Source organism: Perognathus longimembris, chromosome 6, assembly GCF_023159225.1.
Source record: "Perognathus longimembris pacificus isolate PPM17 chromosome 6, ASM2315922v1, whole genome shotgun sequence".
Taxonomy (NCBI): Eukaryota; Metazoa; Chordata; class Mammalia; order Rodentia; family Heteromyidae; genus Perognathus; species Perognathus longimembris.
The window spans coordinates 83,402,016-83,421,034 of NC_063166.1; the positions used below are offsets into that span (position 1 = coordinate 83,402,016).

Sequence of the window (19,019 nt, forward strand, 5' to 3'; positions counted from 1 at the left end):
TCTATATAATCACTTGTAAGTAAGTGCATGAGTCCAGAGGCTGCAAGCCCCTAGTAGGACACTGTCCTTGGGAACTTGTTCCTGCACTTGTGCAAGTTGTGCCGGGAAGTCAGATGTGCTCAAAGAAGATGGGGCCCTGTGAAAGAAAACCAGTGACTCCGCTGCCGCAGGCCGAGGAGCACGGAGACCTTGCTCAGCACAGCAAAATGCCCATTGGTAGCCAGAAGAATTAACCAAGGCAAGAGGCTCGGATGTACGCCAAAACTACACCCCAGGGCATGGGTGGGGGCAGAGGGGTCATGCAAACTCTCCTGCAGGAAAATCATAAATAGAAAAATGTATACAGCATAAATGATATAGAATAGAAAAATCTCCCTAAGTTAAAAATGAGAAGAAATGGGGGGGAGGGGAGGAGGGAATCACTGTTTGAACACCCTGAAAATGCCCAGAACCAGACAAAACTGGAGGAAGAGCAAATAAAACCACAAGGGGAAGGGGTAAACTTTGTGGTCGGTAGACGGGAGTACAAGGGCCCCAAACTCCTCAGTTCAGAGCCAGGGGATGCGTTCCAGGCGAGCTCCAGCAGAGTCACCTCTGTCAAGCAGTTGCGGGTGAGTAAGAATCACAAGAGGAGAAAGACCTAAGTTCTGAATACAAACCCTGCCTGGTTCCCTGGCTGACAAATGACGCCCATCAGGTGCGGAGGATCTCAGGATCCCAGTGAAAAGGCAGAGACCAAGAGAATGTTCTCCCGAGGGAAATAGCAGGAGGTGAAGTCTGAGGTCTGTGGGTTTCCTGTGTGTTTTTGTTTTCCTTTTCAGTGCCTCCTCCAGCTGCACACTTGCTGGATGACACAACCCGAGGCCTGGCAGGCAGGACCATCACAGGACAGGCCCTGAAGCCTGCAGAGCGGCAGGAAATTAGGTGACAACCTGAAGAAACAAGCAGCAACGGAGAGGCAAGCTGCTTCTTGGTGGATGACCACATGAAGAAGTTCTCACGGGAGAGCCACCAGTGACCAGGCCAAAACAGCAACAGGGACAGGCATTCGGCACAATGGAACAGGGGTCCGGTGCACATACTACACGGTGAAGACACTTCACAAGGGAAGGAGGCTCCCCAGATCCCTCAGGTGCCTGTTAGAAGACAGCATGGTCCTCAGGAAAGCACCGCAGAGCCAGGGCCACTCCACGTCTACCATGTCTGACTAGAGATGCCAGCCACGACCCTGCAAAACAAACACAAAACGAAACAAGGCAGCCAGGAAGGACTGGGTCTGCTTGGAACCAGGTGTTAGATTTAGCAGGGAAAAAACACCCCAAAACAACAACCTTCTAGGTGTTCTCGGAATAAAGGAGAAAACGGTGTAAATGAATAACACAACAGAAAAGGGAAAGCTAGTGTCAAGCTGGAAAACATGAGGATTGGAATGAAAATCTTACCAGATGGAGCTGGGCATGGTGGTCCATAATGTAATCCTCTCAGGAGACAGAAGCACGATTGTGAGTTCAAGACCAGCCTAAGCGCTCTCAAAAGTCCAAATTTTTAAAAAAATGACTACATGGCTCAATCATGTATCTGAGATGTTAGAAGAAAGATCTAAAGGAATTACCTTGCCTAAGAACAAAAGATTAAATATTGAAGAAAAACGTTGATGCAATATTTGATGATATTTAAAAAAAAAATAGTGATACCGATGTTTAAACTTAGGGCCTTGAACTTATTAGGCAAGTTATCTACCACTTGAACCACAGCTCAAGCTAGAAATTGCCAATACTTTTAGGTATTATGATATCCTCGTGGGTAGTATTTTGCATAATGATTGATATTATGCATCATTTAAAATATACCATCGTTGATGTTTTAAAATACTTATTTGGAATATTTTAATATGAAGAGATTTAATGAGAGAGATTTGCTTCAAAGTAATCATGCATATGAGAATAAAAAGTACTAAAAAGAATACAGAGGACGTAAGATTGGCTTGGCTAATTTTTTGCTGGCATCAATTAGCTGTACATTCATTTACTTTTGGATGATAAACCAATTTTGAATTCCTAGTTCTTGAAGTCCATGGACTTTGGTCCTTTTTATACATTGCTGGATTTGATTTGGTTTAGGCTTTTTCAAAGTTCTTGAAGTGGGGGAGTCGGTGATTGATTTGAAACTTTGAACTGTGATCCTCAGATCTCAGCCTCCTATTAGTTAGGATTACAGACGTGAGGCACTGGTGCCCTGCCATTGAATTGTTTTATTGTGGCAAAATATGCCTAGCACCCAATCAATTCATCACTTTGCAGTGTTCCGTGGTGGTAAGCATGTTCACCAGGCTGTGATAGGGACCTCCAGAAAGGTTTCATCTTACAAAACTAAAACTTTGTATCCTTTGAACAATGTTTTTCTCCCCATTTCTGCTTTCCCCAACCTCTGTCAGTCTCCATTGTCCTTTCTTTTTCTTTTCTCTCTACTTGTTTTCTTTTTCTGAGACAAAGTCACACTGGGCTGCTTACGCTGTGTTGGAATCTGCTGTGTAGCCCAGGCTGACCTTGGGTTTGTGCTCATCTTTGCTGCAGCCATGTCGGCATGTACTATCATGCCAGCCTTCTTTTCTTCCCTTTCTCTGCCCATTCCTTTCTTTTGGAGATAGGGTTTTGCTGTTTTCTCTACCAGATTGGCTTTCAACGATCAAACTCAATGGAGCCACTGCTCCAGGGGGCTCCAGTTTACTTTTTATTTCTATGAATTCAATTCTTTATTTTAATTCAATGACTTCATATATTTTTTTTTGAAAAACCATACAACATTTGTCTCTTTGTGACTGCCTTATTTCACAGAACATAATGTCTTCAAGATTCAGCAGCAGCAGTTACCAGACCTCCCTTCCTCTCTGAGGCTGAATAATAAATACCCCATTTCATGCGTGGACTGTGTCCATCCATGAACACTGGAGGTGCGAACATTGCCGGAATGCACATGAATATGAAACCAGATTCAAGGCCTTGCTTCCACTGTGTTGCTATATTCCCAGAAAAGTTTTTGAGGTGTTGTCTTACATATCTTCATAGCTTTTGCACTATTTCACAACCTCACCACCGCTAATTTTCTTGTCCAGTTGTCTATCATTTATGAGAAGAAAGATGGTATTGAAATGACTCTCTGGGACTGTCTTGTTTTTCTTTCAATAGTTCATTTTTATTTTTATTTTTGATACAGGGTTTTGCTGTGTATTCCAGTCTGGCCCTTAACTCACAAACGTCTTTTCTCTCCCTCCGGAGTACTGGGATTACAGGTGTATACTCTTGGACTGGCGCCAATTCAGCCAATTTTTGCTTCACAAACTTTCAGTTAATCAGCAGAGACCGGTAGATGCCTATATGCTCATAATTGCAGCACCTACCTTAATCATTACTTGTTTCTAAATCTTAAATCCTACTTTTTCTGATATTGATATAGAAATTCTGACTCTTGCTCTTTTCATGTATATCTTTTCACTTTTAACCTATGGTGTCTTTATATAGTGTTTTCATTACAGACAGAATATTGTTAGATTATGTTTCCCCCCCTCTCCCAGTCCCCATCTATCTTTGACTTCTGGAGTTTTTAGTATATTTACTTTTAATAAAATTTCTCTTATGACTGGAGTTATGATGCCAATTTTGCTATTTTTATCTCCTGTTTCTTGTTTTCTTTATTGTACATTTTTTGAACTGCTTTGCTATATCTGTTGATTTTCTTTACTATCTTTTGTGTTTTTCAGTAGTGATTGCTGTAGAGATTACAAAGCACATCTTAATTTAGCGCAGTCAGCTTCAGCAACATTAATTTCAGCAAAATACAGTAACTTGTCTTTGATATATCTCATTTTTCTCTCCCATCTTTTTTGCCATTGTAAGTGACACTATACAGTCATAGTGTATATATATATATATGTATATATGTATATAATTTTTAAAGTCAACAGAAGAGATCAAGTCTTTTTATAGAAACGTTTGCATTTACCATTTCTGCTATCCTTCAGTTTCTCAGAACAAATGGGAGTTGCTGTACAATATTCTTTTCCACTTGGAGACTTTCCTTGTAGAGCAGATCTGTGAGGAGCAAATTCTTTCCATTGTTGTTTATCTGAGATTGTGCTTATTGTTGCCATCATTTTTCACATTTTCTGGATATGAAAGTTTTTCTTTTATTGGCTAGTTGGTTTGTTGTTTTTGGCTGAGTTGGCTTTGCTTGAGCATATTACATGTAGTATCTCCTTCCTGGAGATGCTCCAGGAGTATCCGTTGATTCCTTGTGGTTGGTGCTGGGACTGGAACCCAGAGCTTCACTGCATACTAGTAAAGCATTCTACTGCAGAGGGGCAGCTCATCTCCCCAGGCCTGCCTCCCTTGATTCTGGAGCAGAGTCACTTATCAGTCAATTACAGTTCCCACTTTACTTTTAAGAATAGGAGCACAGCTGGCTGTTAGGGGTTCACATCCATAATCCTAACTACTCAGGAGGCTGAGATCGGAGGAACACAGTTCAAAGCCAGCCTGGGCAAGAAAGTCTGTGGGATTCTTTTCTCCAATTATCCACCAAAAAGCCGGAAGTGGAGCTGTAGCTCAAGAGCATTGGCCTTAAGAACAAAAGCTCAGGGATATACTCAGGCCCTGAAAAGCATGGGGGAGGGGGGAGGAGGAAAAGGAGGAGGAGGCACAGGAGGGAGGGGGAGGGGGAGGGGGAGGGGTACACCCAGCTAAAGTTTCTTCATTTTGATTTTTAAATGTTTGTTTTCAAAATGCTTATCATCATTTCCAGAGGTCTAAAATGGATATTTTTGAGTTTTATCTAGCATTTTTGCTACTTTGGGGGCAGAATTTGTAGACTTTACTCCTCTCTCACCATGCCAAACATGAAAATAATGATTTGTTTCTTGAAAGTGAAATAGGAAGCTACTGAGACGCATGTAGCAGAGAAGGACCATTATCTGACTTATGTTTTAAACAAATACTTTGCATACTTATTAGTTAATTACTAATACATAAGAAGTTACTCCAAATGTATCTGGTTAAAACAACACACATTTTATTTGTTTTGTTTTGTTTTTGCCAGACCTGGGACTTGAACTCAGGGCCTGAGCACTGTCCCTGGCTTCTTTTTGCTCCAGGCTAGCACTCTGCCACTTTAGTCACAGCACCACTTCTGGCCATTTTCTATATATGTGGTGCTGAGGAATCGAACCCAGGGCTTCATGTATATGAGGCAAGCACTCTACCACTAGGCCACCTTCCCAGCCCTCAACACACATTTTATTATGTCACAGTTTCTGCGAGTCAGAAATTTAGAAGCGGCTCTGTTTAATGGTTTTAATTCAGGGTCTCTCAAGAAGTTGCAAATGAGATGTCGGCTGTGCATGGGCTAGGAGTAGAGGTTCGCTGCAGGCTTATCCAAGCAGCCATAGCTGGAGGCCTCAGCCCCTCCCCGGGCTTTCTCCATTGGGCTTCTCACAAGTTGGCACCTGGCTTCTCCTAAAGGAAGTGATACGAGAGAGAGGGGCCAAAATGGAGGCTATAGGTCTCTGTAGGGTCCAGTCAATTGGAGTCTTCCAAGATCTCTGCCTCCTGCTGCTTATGAGAAGTGAATGGCTAAGTCCAGCCCACATTCAAAGGGAGGAAAGTCAAGTCCCACCTCTTGAAGATGACAGGGAACCATGTGGACACTGCAAACCACATTGCTGTTTGAAGAATGAAGCATAATAGAGCAAGAGGAAATGAGAAAGATCAGCTCGAGCTACTGCAGTCACCCGGGAGAAAGGTGGTTGGAGCCCAGGCCAAGAAGGTGGTAGTAGAGGGAGATAGATGGGTTGATTTGAGATGAGTTCCAGGTGTTTGATAGTGCTGACTCTGGAACTGGTAGATCAAGCCTGAGGAACTCATAGAGACATCAGGATGCCTACCAGCTCCTTCACAGTGAGGTCAAGAGGCAGTCAAGTCAGTTCAAGACTCAAGTCTGGACACAAGAGAAGACCCTAGAAAGTTCACAGCATAGAGATGATTTGGAATATTTGGGTGTGACTCCTTGGCTCCTGAACTCACTCCACCATCCAAGACAATCTCTCAGTTAAAAAAAAATATTGGGGTCTGGGGATATAGCCTAGTGGCAAGAGTGCCTGCCTCGTAGAAGCGGCGCTGTGGCTCAAGAGGCAGAGTGCTAGCCTTGAGCGGGAAGAAGCCAGGGACAGTGCTCAGGCCCTGAGTCCAAGGCCCAGGACTGGCAAAAAAAAAAAAAAATATTGTACAACATAGTCTAACCTGACTATATCTCAACATATGACACCTAGGAGGTGCTCAGTAAATACTTCTCGAATGGACCAAGTAAAATCACCTCATTTCTATGGAAATTCTCCCCCAGAATTTTTCCGTAAGCAATTAAAAAAACTCTGGAAGCAACTTTTGAGTATTAAAGTAATGAAAGCTACTTTGGACATTCTAGACAAGGCTCTCCTAAAACAACAGCTCAACAATATTTCAGGTGGCGAGATCTATAGATCCAATTACTCTAGACTGTTGGGACTTATAGGCTGAATGCATTGCTTTCCCTATGAGTTGTTTGTTAATCCATTTAATAATAAGTAGCCTTTTGTTTGAGGGAGAGGTGAGTTAAATAATCCTTGATTCTGTAGGCGCAATTAGTTACACCTCTATTAATTTGCCTGTTTTTCAACTCAAGCACTGTTTTAAAAAGCAAGTCTACAAGGAAGAGTCGTAGGAGTTTAACAGCCATCTACTCTTTGCAACATTTTCAGAAAGCAAATGGAAATGAGCCCCTGAGAGGAGCCAGCAGCAGGGGCACTCATTAACTTAATGCACTTTAATCTTGTGAACCGAAGCTGGAGCTACACACTTCCACCTCCAACCCCTGCAAGACAGACACACCTTCTCCTAGGCGTTCTGGGGGCTCCTCTAGTCCAGCCTGTCGGGCCCGGGACTCAGCACAGCCCCCGGCCCCCAGGCCCCCCGGGTTCCAAAGGCCTCCCTTTCCGGGGCCCTTAGCTTTTGCCTGGGCAGTTCTGCTTCTGAAACGCTTTGTCTGGGTCCCTCCTGACACGCTGAGCTCCGCTGCAAGGTGCAGGGCAGTCTCCTCGGACCGCCCCAACCCAGTCTGCCCCGGGGACTGGCTGGGTGCCGGCGCGGGTCACCTCCTGCCCTCGTTTCACGGTCTCCCCGGTGTCCCCAAGGCCGGCCTGGGCCTCACTTTCCCGCAGCAGTGACCTCGGTGACCTCCTGGAAGAGCACGTGGAAATCCTGCGTTTTTCCACCTTCCGTCGTTTTTGCCAACGACAAAGCAGAGAAGAGTTTCGTGCGCCCCAGGCCCGGTCCCCGCGGGACGGAGGCCCGGCCGGGGGCCCCCGGAAACCGGCCCGGGAAGGGCGGGAAGCCGGGGCCAAGGGAGAGCCACCCGGCTGCCGAGCCCCGCCCCGAGCCCCGCCCACCGGCCCCGCCCCCGGACGCCGGCCACGCCCCCACGCGGAGGCCCCGGCTCCCTCGCACGGGACACGCCTCCCTGCCGCGGGGGCGGGGCCGGGGGCTGCGCGTGCGCCTTCCTGCTCGGCCGGCCGCGCGCATGCGTCCTGCCTGCCGAACGGATAGCATGGCGGGGCCCGCGCCGGGCGCCGCCATGGCGGAAGATTACTTCGGGAATGCGGCCGAGTGGGGCGAGGAGGCGGAAGGCGGCCAGGTGAGGCGGGGCACTGGGCGCCCCCCCGACGAGGCTCGGTCGTCGCCGCCCCTGCCGGGCCTGCGGGGCGCCGGCGGCGGCCTCGGGGTCCCGCCGCCCTCGGACCCGGTCTGAGCCGCGGGCTCCGGCCGGGGGCGCCGCCGGGGGAGAGGGGGCGCGAGGCCCCGGTGCTTCCCGCCCCGCGCGGGCCCGCCCCCGGCCCCCGGGCGTGCGGAGGCCGCGGCCGCCCAGTTGTCAACAAAGTTAACACCACGAGCCCCCGACCGGCGCCCCAGCCGGGGAGCAGAACTTCACACCTCGGAGTAAAGCAAACTTCCCCAAGGCTTTGGGGCTGAGCTCACTAGGGCCCGGGGGGGGGGGGGACAGTCCGCTCCCGTCATGTGGTTCTCAACACCCACCGGCTTGGGAAGTTGGAGGGAAAGCCCAGGGGTACACGACTGACATCAGCTTCGGAATCTGCCCTCCTGCCCCGGCCTTGCCTGGTGGTTAGGAATCAGGGTGCCATGGGGTCCCCTCCCTAGGGCAGGCGCAAGGGTGCAGCTAGGGCCCTGCCGGGGCGGACGCTGGTGGCCCTGGACAGAAGGAAAACCTTTGGTTAGTTGCATGGTAGGGCAGGGAGGTGAAGCCAACAGGTTCCCAAGGGCCTTGGAGAACTGTGGAGCTTGATGGAGAATTAGAGCGAGGTGTGAGAGTAGATTCGAATGTTGGATCATCCCACCGTGAGGAGAATTCTTAGTGGAGCTAGTAAATAGTAAGACTTAGCTAATTGGGAGGCTGGGATAGGTAATGTGTGGACTTCCATGCATTATCTCACTGGGCAGCTGGACTTGGTTGTAGGCTACAGGCCCCAAACTCTCAGGATTCCATATGCTAGGCCTGGCCGCTCACCTCTGTATGTCAAAGAGACAGGGGTACTGACAGCCATGGGGAAACGGCAGTTCATTTGCAGCCATCTTTGAGGTATAGACATGAGCTTTAGCTTAAGATAGAACTGGAGAAGGAGATAAGTGTCTGCAGAGAGAATGGCTTAGACCAAGCAAAGGTAAACACAATATGGAGGAGGCAGAGAGGCCAATCTGTGTGTGTGTGTCCATCTAGTCCTAGGCCCCATTTTCTAAGACAGGGCACACTGGTGTAAAAACAATGGCATAGTTAAACCTAGACCTTCCTGATGGGAACTTGAGCCTTCTAAGTTTAATCATGACTCCAGTTTGGTTCATTGGTCCTAGTAGGTTCCCATTGCTGAACCCTGTGGCCAGGATTTTTATTTACTTCCGTTTTTCCTTCCAGCTGTGACTGTGCTTAGAGGAGAATGTCTAGGGCAGTGAGGAAGGCGGCCTGAGCTGGAGTTGTAGAAAGATAGCTCGTGAACCAGTTCTGTCCAGTTGATGCCATTTTGTGTGAATTGGAGAGGCAGGAAGATGTGTACAGAGGCTCACGTGTTAAGTACAGATGATAGAAGGAAGCCACCGACATTCAAATAAATCGATCCGGCTGCAGCTCGCCAGTGGAGTAAAACTGCATGGGCAAACAGGTGGGAAAGGTTGCATCAGATTCGAGCGAGGGTTCTTATTTTTGTGATAGAGATAGAGAACCTTTAAAGCAGCCGGATGCTAGACCCCGGGCTTGGGATGGCTCTGGGATCCATGGGAGAGACTTGTGCAAGGAGTGATTGAGAGGGATGTACACGGGGCACCATGGCCACTGCGGGCTGCAGGAGTGGTAGGACGAGGAGAAACTGAGGATGCCTCCAAGGCTCCTGGATAATACCTGCGTCATGGGAGGGATGCTCTGTTAAATGACAGATCGTGGGAAGACCTAGTCCCAGGAAGACATGGTCAGTTTGGGACCTTAGGAAGCTGGCGTCCTGCCGGTGTACTCAACAGAAGTGAGAATAGAATGGGCTCTGGAGTCAAAGACAGTGTTTGGGCTGAGCCTATGTGAGTGGGTGGTTGGCGTGGCCCAGAGAAGATGTGGCAGGGGGAGAGGGGAGGCCTGGGTAGGAGCCCGGCGATGCGAGCCCATGAGAACAAGTGTCTGGGTAAAGCCCAGCCTTCTTCCTTAAGGCTCCTCTCACAAATCTGATGGGAGAAAGTCTCGTCGTGTTCACAGTGAAGTCACCAGTACACCGCTTATAGAATGTAGTCCAGACCACTGCTGGGCAAACTCTGAAAGGCCTGATACTGAGTATCTTAGGCTGTGCCGGGCTGTACCACAGCCACGTGCTTTTGTGGTTTTAGGGAGGCAGTGGTCATGGACAACACGTGAGAGAGTAATTGTGAATGAGTTTCAATAAAACTTTATTACACAATAGGAAGAGGTCTGGCTGTGGCTGTAGTTAGCAGACTCTGGTCTGACTCCTACTCATTGTGTTAGTCAGTTGCCCGGAGGTTGGTCTCCTGCTGGTTTGTAGACTCCTTACATGGAAAAGTGTGTCTTACCTTCTCTTTTCTTGGGCTCCTGGGTGGTGAGCCCCATCTCAGTACATCCGCTTCTTGTTTAGATGACAGCATTGAAGCCGGACAGACCTGGGGTCATTCAGTCTACTCCCGTCACATCAGCAGGCGAAGCAGCCTGCTTTGCCTCGGGTCCAGTGACCTGCCTAAGGTGGCTTCCAGCCAAAAATGGGACTAAAATCCAGTTAGGCCTGCCAAGTCAAGGCAAGTTAGCGACGGTCACTTTCCAGCCATAAACCGGCAGTGTGTAACTTCTGGAATCACCTTGCTAGGCTTCATTGAGAAGCATGGCATGACCCGTGTGCCATTGCACTGGTGAAAATGGCTCAAGTGTACCAGACTCGCGGCAGGCATTAGTCCCAGCCCTTCCTGACATTGGCTTGTGGAATCTTGGCAGTGGCTGAGTGGCAGTGGGCATGACCTGTGACGGGACATGGCCACTCAGAGGGGCTGGCTCACAGGCACGATTGTGGCAAACGGTTGACCTGGCAGGGTGGCCACGCATCCTACGTGGTGTGGTTCCAGAGCCATTCAGCAGGACCTTCGAGATGACAGCGGTGTACATACCGAGGGTGAGATTGCAGGACAGGTATCCACGAAGAAAACGTTGGCTCCTGGCCTCTCTCAGCAGCAGGAAGACGATGCCGGAGAATGCGAGGATGACGCGGAGGTACAGCAGGAGTGCCTGCATAAGTTTTCCACCCGGGACTATATCATGGAGCCCTCCATCTTCAACACTCTGAAGAGGTGGGTGCGAATGGCATCCGCGCAGTCTGGCGGGGCAGGGGTTAGAGTGTGCAGAAGACCTGGAGGATGGCATGGAAAGTCAGACTGTGATCCTCCAGCGGAAGGCTTCTAGGGCCCCCTGGTGATTCAGAAGAGGCAGGCGGGGTGTCGTGACGCCTGCGTGCAGTCCCCGCTCTGCTGGAGGGGCAGGATCATGGTATAAGTCAGCCCTAGGTGAAAAAGTGACATCCTACCTGAAAAATGGCGAAAGCATGAAGGACTGGGGCATGGCTCAAGTGATAGGGCACTTGCTTAGCAGGCACGAGGCCCTGGGCCCATACCCGCGTACCAGAAGAAAGGGCGGTGGGGGGAAAATGTTCAAATCTAGGCATTCCTCTCCTCACCTATGCCCACCCATTGTCTCTTGGGCTTTCCCAGGTATTTTCAAGCAGGAGGGTCTCCAGAGAATGTTATCCAGCTCTTATCCGAGAACTACACTGCTGTTGCCCAGACCGTGAACCTGCTGGCCGAATGGCTCATCCAAACAGGTTCTCGATGGGGGCGGGGGGCCCTGTCACCGCTGCTCATCCCCCTTTGTTTGCAAAGAAAGGCCTTTGGGTCATTACAACCTTGATGAGTTGGCAGTACCTTTTTCACATCCCTGATTTTTTTTTTTTTTTGCCAGTCCTGGGCCTTGGACTCAGGGCCTGAGCACTGTCCCTGGCTTCCTTTTGCTCAAGGCCAGCACTCTGCCACTTGAGCCACAGCGCCGCTTCTGGCCATTTTCTATATATGTGGTGCTGGGGAATCGAACCTGGGCTTCATGTATATGAGGCCAGCACTCTTGCCACTAAGCCATGTTCCCAGCCCCACGTCCCTGGTTTTTGATTTGTATAAATAAGAACTGAACTTCCTGCCTATTTTTCTCTGCGTGATGGAAGTTGGGTTCAGTCACGGAGGTTCGCGGCCAGCCTGCACATGCGCCTTTACAGAGCTCCTTTCCCTGCCACGCTGTGGACTAGGGAGTGGCGCAGTGATGTTCCATGTGTCATTTCAAGAGGTCCGTTACAGCAGGCCGTGAACAGTGGACAGGGTAGGACTGGCTCTGCTTACTTGTGGCTCTTAGCTGAGTATGCGTAGAGCCTTACTGTAAACCCACGGAGCAGAGGCAGTGACGTCACTCACGGAAGCACTTCCAGAAGCCAGGGTCAAGTCCACGCGTGGCTCTTGGCTGCACCTGTGCCTTCTGTGGGCCGTGTGTGCGTTCCGTCCTCTGTCTGCTCGGGCCCTTTGCCTTGGTGCGGGCTCCCTGGGGTCGGGGTGGACCCTCCCGGGTTCTCCAGGCCATGCTCGGTCCCACTCGTGGCTCTGAATAGAGTCTAGAACTAGTTTTAAGAGGTCCCGAGTCTTGCTCGCGTGTAGACGTGGGGAGAAGTAGTTGTTTCGAGACATGGCCTGGCTTTCCTGCACGCTGAGGCTCCCAGCGTGGCTGTCCTGTGTCTAAATGTCTGTTTCCTTCCAGGCGTTGAGCCGGTGCAGGTTCAGGAGACTGTGGAAAACCATTTGAAGAGTTTACTGATCAAACATTTTGATCCCCGCAAAGCAGATTCCATTTTCACTGAAGAGGGAGAGGTGAGGAGTCGCGTGTTCTTCAGTTGCATGTCCAGCGCCTTGGGCCAGCTCCTCGTGTACAGAGCACGTGGCCTGTCACGTGTTCAGGCACTGAGGGGCCTGCATGAGGGGCTCCGGAGCTGAGGCCGGAAGGCGCAGTCCACTCCCCGACTCCTGGGTGCAGCTGTGAGGCCCCGGAAGCAGCCGTCGCCCACGGCAGCGCGGGACATGCGGGAGGCGGTAGAGGAGGCCGGAGCCTCGCCCAGGGCAGCGCGGGACACGCGGGAGGCGGTGGAGGAGGCCGGAGCCTCGCCCAGGGCAGCGCGGGACACGCGGGAGGCGGTGGAGGAGGCCGGAGCCTCGCCCAGGGCAGCAAGTGGGCAGGAGGAAGAGGCTCAGGCACAGGACGGCTTTTTGAAGTCCCAGAGGGGGCACCACCGTCCACGCCGGCCCTGCCTCCCCACAGACACGCCGGCCTGCCTCCCCACAGACACGCCGGCCTGCCTCCGAGGCCCGTGCTCAGGAGGCGGCGTGCAGCCCTTCAGTCCCTCAGCCACGCCGCAGGGTGATGTGCAGAGCCAGGGCACGCTTGAGAGCGATGTCCAGCCTGTGGGCGGCGGTTTCCCCGCGTGGGATGCAGCCCCACAGCGCACACTCCCCCGCCGGCTGCTCTCCTGTTCCTCCCGTCGCCTTTCCCTACCCTGCCATGTTCCTGTTGAGCTAGAGTTTCCAAAAGCTCTGAAGCGCTTTTAACCTGCTGCTTGGCTGAGTGCATGGCAAGGCTGACCCTGAGTCCGCTTCCTCTAGAGCTGGGGACACCCATGGGGTCCCCCCAACTGGAATGTCCTGTGATTGCCTGTACGCCCTTGTCCTCACCTAGGCTGCAGCGAGGCCTCTTATCGACTGTTGGTTTGTTTGTTGGCAGACCCCAGCTTGGCTTGAGCAGATGATCGCACATACCACGTGGAGAGATCTGTTCTACAAGCTGGCCGAAGCCCATCCTGACTGTTTGATGCTGAACTTCACTGTGAAGGTAAAGACCCAGGGGTCTGAGAAAGATCAAGTCTGGGCGAGCGAGTGCGGGTTGTACTTGTTTGGTGTTTACTTGGAAGGATCGCCCCCCCCCCCATTTTTAATAAAGGTCTTCCCTGTTCCACTCAGCCTCACATTGAGAAAAGGAAGCATGGCGCCCATCTGCTCCTAGAGCCGCATAGCGTGTGTGAGTGTGTAGCAGGCCCGCCACACGTGCTTCCTCATTTTTTTTTTTTTTTTGGCCAGTCCTGGGCCTTGGACTCAGGGCCTGAGCACTGTCCCTGGCTTCTTCCCGCTCAAGGCTAGCACTCTGCCACTTGAGCCACAGCGCCGCTTCTGGCCGTTTTCTGTATATGTGGTGCTGGGGAATCGAACCTAGGGCCTCGTGTATCCGAGGCAGGCACTCTTGCCACTAGGCCACATTCCCAGCCCCACATGCTTCCTCTTATAAGTGAAGCCCCAGGGGAGCAGGCGCCGCAGCCCAGAGGCTGGCACACCGGGGAGCAGAGCCGAAGCTGGAGACCGGGGAGCAGTGCTCGCCTGTCCTGCTGGCCCCGAGTGTGGCCAGGCTCCGCCCTGACAGGTGGGCTCACGAGACCCTGACCCTCTGCTCCTGTTTTGTGTGGCAGTTGATTTCTGATGCAGGGTACCAAGGAGAAATCACCAGCGTGTCCACGGCGTGCCAGCAGTTGGAGGTGTTTTCTCGAGTTCTGCGCACCTCACTAGCCACGATCTTGGACGGAGGAGAAGAGAACCTTGAGAAGAACCTCCCTGAGTTTGCTGTGAGTGCCTCGGCGTATCAGTCCTGGGTCTGAATGGGGCTCTTGGCGTTGGCGAGCGTCCCCAGGCAGGCGGAAGCTCCGCGCCCGCGGCGTGAGCCTGAACTCTGTCTCCTTACAATCCTCCAGAAGATGGCCTGCCACGGAGAGCACACGTACCTGTTTGCACAGGCCATGATGTCCGTGCTGGCGCAGGAGGAGCAGGGCGGCTCCGCCGTGCGCAGGGTTGCGCAGGAAGTACAGCGCTTCGCCCAGGAGAAGTGAGACCCTGCTTCTGCCGCCTTTCCCACAAAGCCCAGGGCCCTGGGTCCTCAGCCTAGCCTTTAGCCCTTCCCTTGGGACCCTTCGATCCGGAAGTCAGGGTAGTTTCTGGTCCCTGGAGGGAGCTTACCCGATGCTGCCTTGAAGGTCACGCTGTCTCCTTGATTCTCCACTGCTGGATGTATGGCCTGGGCTTTCCTGGGCTGGGACTTAAGCATAGCAAATGTCCAGGCACCCTAAAGTACTTTCTCAGTGAGCCCACCCTTAACATAGTCCAGATCTTACCAACCAGAGCTCATCTCTTATAGCTTCATTCGCTTGTAACAAGTGGTTACAGTTTGTTTTAGAAATTGCTACAATTAGCAGGCTCATTCCTATCAGGAGGCTGAGATCTGAGGATCCTTCAAAGCCAGCCCAGGCAGGAAAGTACCTGCGATTCTCAGTCTCTAATTAACTGCCAAAAAACTACAAGTATAGCTGCTGTAGCCCCAAATGGTAGAGTGTTAGCTTTGAGCAAAAGATCTCAGGGCCGGAGCCCAGGCCCCACATTCAAGCCCCATAACCAACAACAACAAAAAAGAAATCGTTACAATTGTTTTCGAAATAGATGCTTCCCTTTAGGAAGTGTGCAGGCTGTATTGGAATTCTGCCTTCTCAGATCGCTCTAAACTTAGTCAGTCAGTAAGCCATCGAATGACAGAAATAGGAAGAAGCCAAAGGATCCCAACAATTGAAAAACCAAGTATGAATAAGAAAAGCCGAAGTTGCCTTGTTAGTAACGGGTTGCGTGGTCTTTCCATCAAGAGGCCACGATGCCAGTCAGATCACACTGGCCTTGGGCACGGCCGCCTCCTACCCCCGGGCCTGCCAGGCCCTTGGGGCCATGCTGTCTAAAGGAGCCCTGAATCCTGCAGACATCACGGTCCTGTTCAAGATGTTCACCAGCATGGACCCTCCTCCTGTGGAACTGGTAAGTTGCCTCTCATTCTGACGAAGCCAGACACCCCGCGGCCCATTGGCCGACTTGCTTTGGGAAGTCTCTTGGAATTCCCCTGGTGTTCTCAGGCAGAGAGTCGAAACCCCTGTCCAAGTCACTGTCCTTTTCCCCAGCCCCACCCCTGTTGGCCTGTGAGCTTGAGAGTGGCCCGCAGGCCGGATGGTCCTGTGTGCCCACCCCTGGCCGCCCCTGGCCGCCCCTGGCTGGTGTGTGCGTCTCCCTAGATCCGCGTGCCGGCCTTCCTGGACCTGTTCATGCAGTCGCTGTTCAAGCCCGGGGCCAGGATCAACCAGGACCACAAGCACAAGTACATCCACATCCTGGCTTACGCAGCGAGCGTGGTTGAGACCTGGAAGAAGGTACGCTCCGCGCTGAGGGCTGGGCTCCCGGACATGGGTGGCGTCCGCCTCGGGGGTACCGGGGACTCCCACGGTGCCCGACGGTGGCAAGTGTCTATGCTCGTGCGTAAGATGGTGAGCGCTGAGCACGCCCGGGGAATGCTCACGGCTCCCCGCTGGCCGTGCGAGCGTGCGCGGTGTGTGTGAAGTGAGCAGTCTTCCTGGTGTGGCTTCTGTGCCCTGTGCGGCCATGCCGTGTGATGGTCACTCTGACTTCCGACTTGAGGGCCTTGCAGAGGGTGTCCCGGCCAGGACACCCCGACGGCCAGGTGCTGGCGCTGCCCTCATTCACCTGCCGTGCATTTTTAGAACAAGCGCGTGAGCATCAATAAAGATGAGCTGAAGTCGACGTCCAAGGCCGTGGAGACGGTCCACAACCTGTGCTGCAATGAGAACAAAGGGGCCTCGGAGCTGGTGGCCGAGCTGAGCACCCTGTACCAGTGCATCAGGTGAACGGCGACCCTTGACCCCGTCTGGCTGCTGCGGGGGGGGGGGGGGGGGGGGGGGAGGGGGGAGGCGGGTGACTCAGCTCTTCATATTCAAGTTCACAGGAAAGAATGTTCCACGCTTAGTTTTTTTTGGCTGGCTGTGGGGCTTGAACTTGGCCTGGGCTCTGTCCCTGAGCTGCTTCTGCTCAAGGTTAGCCTTCTACCCCTTGAGCCACAGCGCCACTTCCAGCTTTTGCTGAGTAGTTTATTGGAAATCAATCTCATGGACTTTCCTGCCCGGGATTAGTTTTGAACCAGGATCCTCAGATCTCAGCCTCTGAGTAGCTGGGATTACAGGCGTGAGCCACCAGCTCCCCACTCTTCTTATTTAACTATGTGGAGAAAACTTTGAATGCTGTTTGCAGTATGAGTCATCTGCAGGTGTTTAATGGCCAGAAATGTACTCAGTCCTCACAAATTAGACTAAGTAAAAGGAAGACCACCGGGGAGTTGTAAAAACTTGAAGAAAAGGCTCCGCTTATAGTAAAAATTTAAAAACCAGCAGAGTACTGCAGAAATGGAGAGGCCCTAGGCCCGTCTGTCCCAGGCATGTCGTGGACGGGCACGCCCTCTGAGCCCTCTGGTCCCTTCCTCATCTGAGCAGGGACCAAAAAGGGTTTGCTAAATAAAGGCAGCAGCTCCGGCCTGGCCGCCAAACTCCGTGTTCTGCATTCGTGATCTTCCCAGTGGGTAAAGCGGCGTGAAGGGAGCTGGAGCCAAACTCAGCTTCTCGCTCCTGTGGAAGGCTGCGGCTCGCACATCCCCTCCCAGTGGCAGGCCACCCCAGGGGCTCAGAGCTTGTTCCCAAGCTTCCAGACCTTCTGCTCTGGGCATAGTCAGGAACCTCCCCCCCCCCCCCCCCCCGCCCCCGCTCTTGGTTTAAAGGACGCCGCCTGCCTTGTTTGCTTGTAGATTTCCCGTGGTAGCAATGGGGGTGCTGAAATGGGTGGACTGGACCGTCTCAGAACCCCGGTACTTCCAGCTCCAGACTGACCATACTCCGGTCCACCTGGCCCTGCTGGACGAGGTGAGAGGGCACACGCGCCCGCCATTCACGCCGTGCGCGGCTGGGCGCCCTCCGTCACACGTGTGCGTAATTTCCACACTCTGCTCAGAGCTAATTATTTTCAAGCGAGGATTCGCTTCTTAATGACGTAGCTCCCTCCACTGTAGACGTCTCGGTTTTCACGGGCGTTAGGCGGGGACGGCAGGGCTTCCTTCCGCGCCCAGCCCTGGGCTCCCACGGCACAGTCGCTGTCAGCGCCAGCTTTCTGGGGTGGCCGACAGCGTCGTTCTCCGAGCGCCCAGCCCACGGCGCTCTCAGCACAACCCCCCTTTTTCTGTCGTAGATCAGCACCTGCCACCAGCTCCTGCACCCCCCAGGTCCTGCAGCTGCTCGTCAAGCTCTTTGAGACGGAGCACTCCCAGCTGGACGTGATGGAGCAGGTCGGTGGCGCCCAGGGCGGGCGGGGGCCGGGCCGTCCCGCGCTCACCACGGCCTCTGCCCCCCGCTCTACCACAGCTGGAGCTGAAGAAGACCCTGCTGGACAGGATGGTCCACCTGCTGAGTCGCGGCTACGTCCTCCCCGTGGTCAGCTACATCCGCAAGTGTCTGGAGAAGCTGGACACCGACATTTCCCTCATTCGCTACTTTGTCACCGAGGTCAGCCGTGCACCGCGGGGTCCAGGGCTTCGGGCGCTTGGCCTAGCGGGGCCCCTGGGGTGCGCTCGCTTCTGCTCTAGCTGCGAGCCTTCTGGGAGTGCTAGTGAAATGACAGCACTTCCTGCCCGCAGGCTTCACCTGCTTTCCCCCGTGTCCCCCTGGTTTGGTGGTGGCGGTGGCGGTGGCGGTGTCGCCGGGGAATCCGGCCCGACCGCGCCCCTGTCACCGCGCCCCTGTCACCGCGCCCTGCGTGGCCGCAGGCACGCTAGCCTGACTCCCCCGCAGGTGCTGGATGTCATCGCCCCTCCGTACACCTCTGACTTCGTGCAGCTCTTCCTCCCCATCCTGGAGAACGACAGCATCGCGGGCACCATCAAAACCGAAGGGGAGCACGATCCCGTGACGGAGTTCATCGGTAAGCCCAGGGCGCCCTGGCCGCGGGGTGCCGCCACCCTCACCTCCTCTTCCAGCCCAGGGAGTGACGTGCGCCTCTCATTGCAGCCCACTGCAAGTCTAACTTCATCATGGTAAACTGAGTCCCGGGTCCCGCCCGAGCCGACGCGGAGCCCCGCAGGCCCCGCGCAGCTGTGAAGGGGCCTTTTCTGAAAGCAGCTCTCGAGAGGCGTGGGGACCCCGCTGTTCCGCACCGGCCCCCCTGTGTCCTGTGTCAGTCGGTCTCTGCCCTGCGTCCAGCAGCCGCCTCCCCCTGCACAGAGCCGGCCAGGGTCCTTGGGCGTCCCGGGGTGGCGGGAATTCTCATAGGAAACACGGGTTAGTGGGTGTTCACTCCGGTCCTTACACTTGCTAATAAAGTTTTTACAAAGCCTTTCTGCTACGTTAGAAGCTGCGTTGCTGCTGTGTGTAGTAAGGCACACTCAGACTCAGTCCTTGA

At 53.1% G+C, this 19,019-nt stretch overlaps 1 protein-coding gene across 1 annotated transcript; it reads left to right on the forward strand.

Annotated features, from left to right (window-relative positions):
* Positions 1 to 7,586: 7,586 nt before the first annotated feature.
* Positions 7,587 to 18,934, forward strand: Nelfcd (negative elongation factor complex member C/D). Its single transcript, XM_048349681.1, is given in 16 exon segments — positions 7,587 to 7,716; positions 10,801 to 10,919; positions 11,337 to 11,446; positions 12,421 to 12,530; positions 13,435 to 13,542; positions 14,171 to 14,323; positions 14,450 to 14,580; positions 15,386 to 15,551; positions 15,803 to 15,937; positions 16,286 to 16,425; positions 17,377 to 17,491; positions 17,814 to 17,840; positions 17,842 to 17,910; positions 17,987 to 18,127; positions 18,413 to 18,542; positions 18,629 to 18,934. Coding segments are annotated over 16 exon segments (1,803 nt in total). The 5' UTR covers positions 7,587 to 7,602; the 3' UTR covers positions 18,664 to 18,934.
* The last annotated feature ends 85 nt before the right edge of the window (positions 18,935 to 19,019 follow it).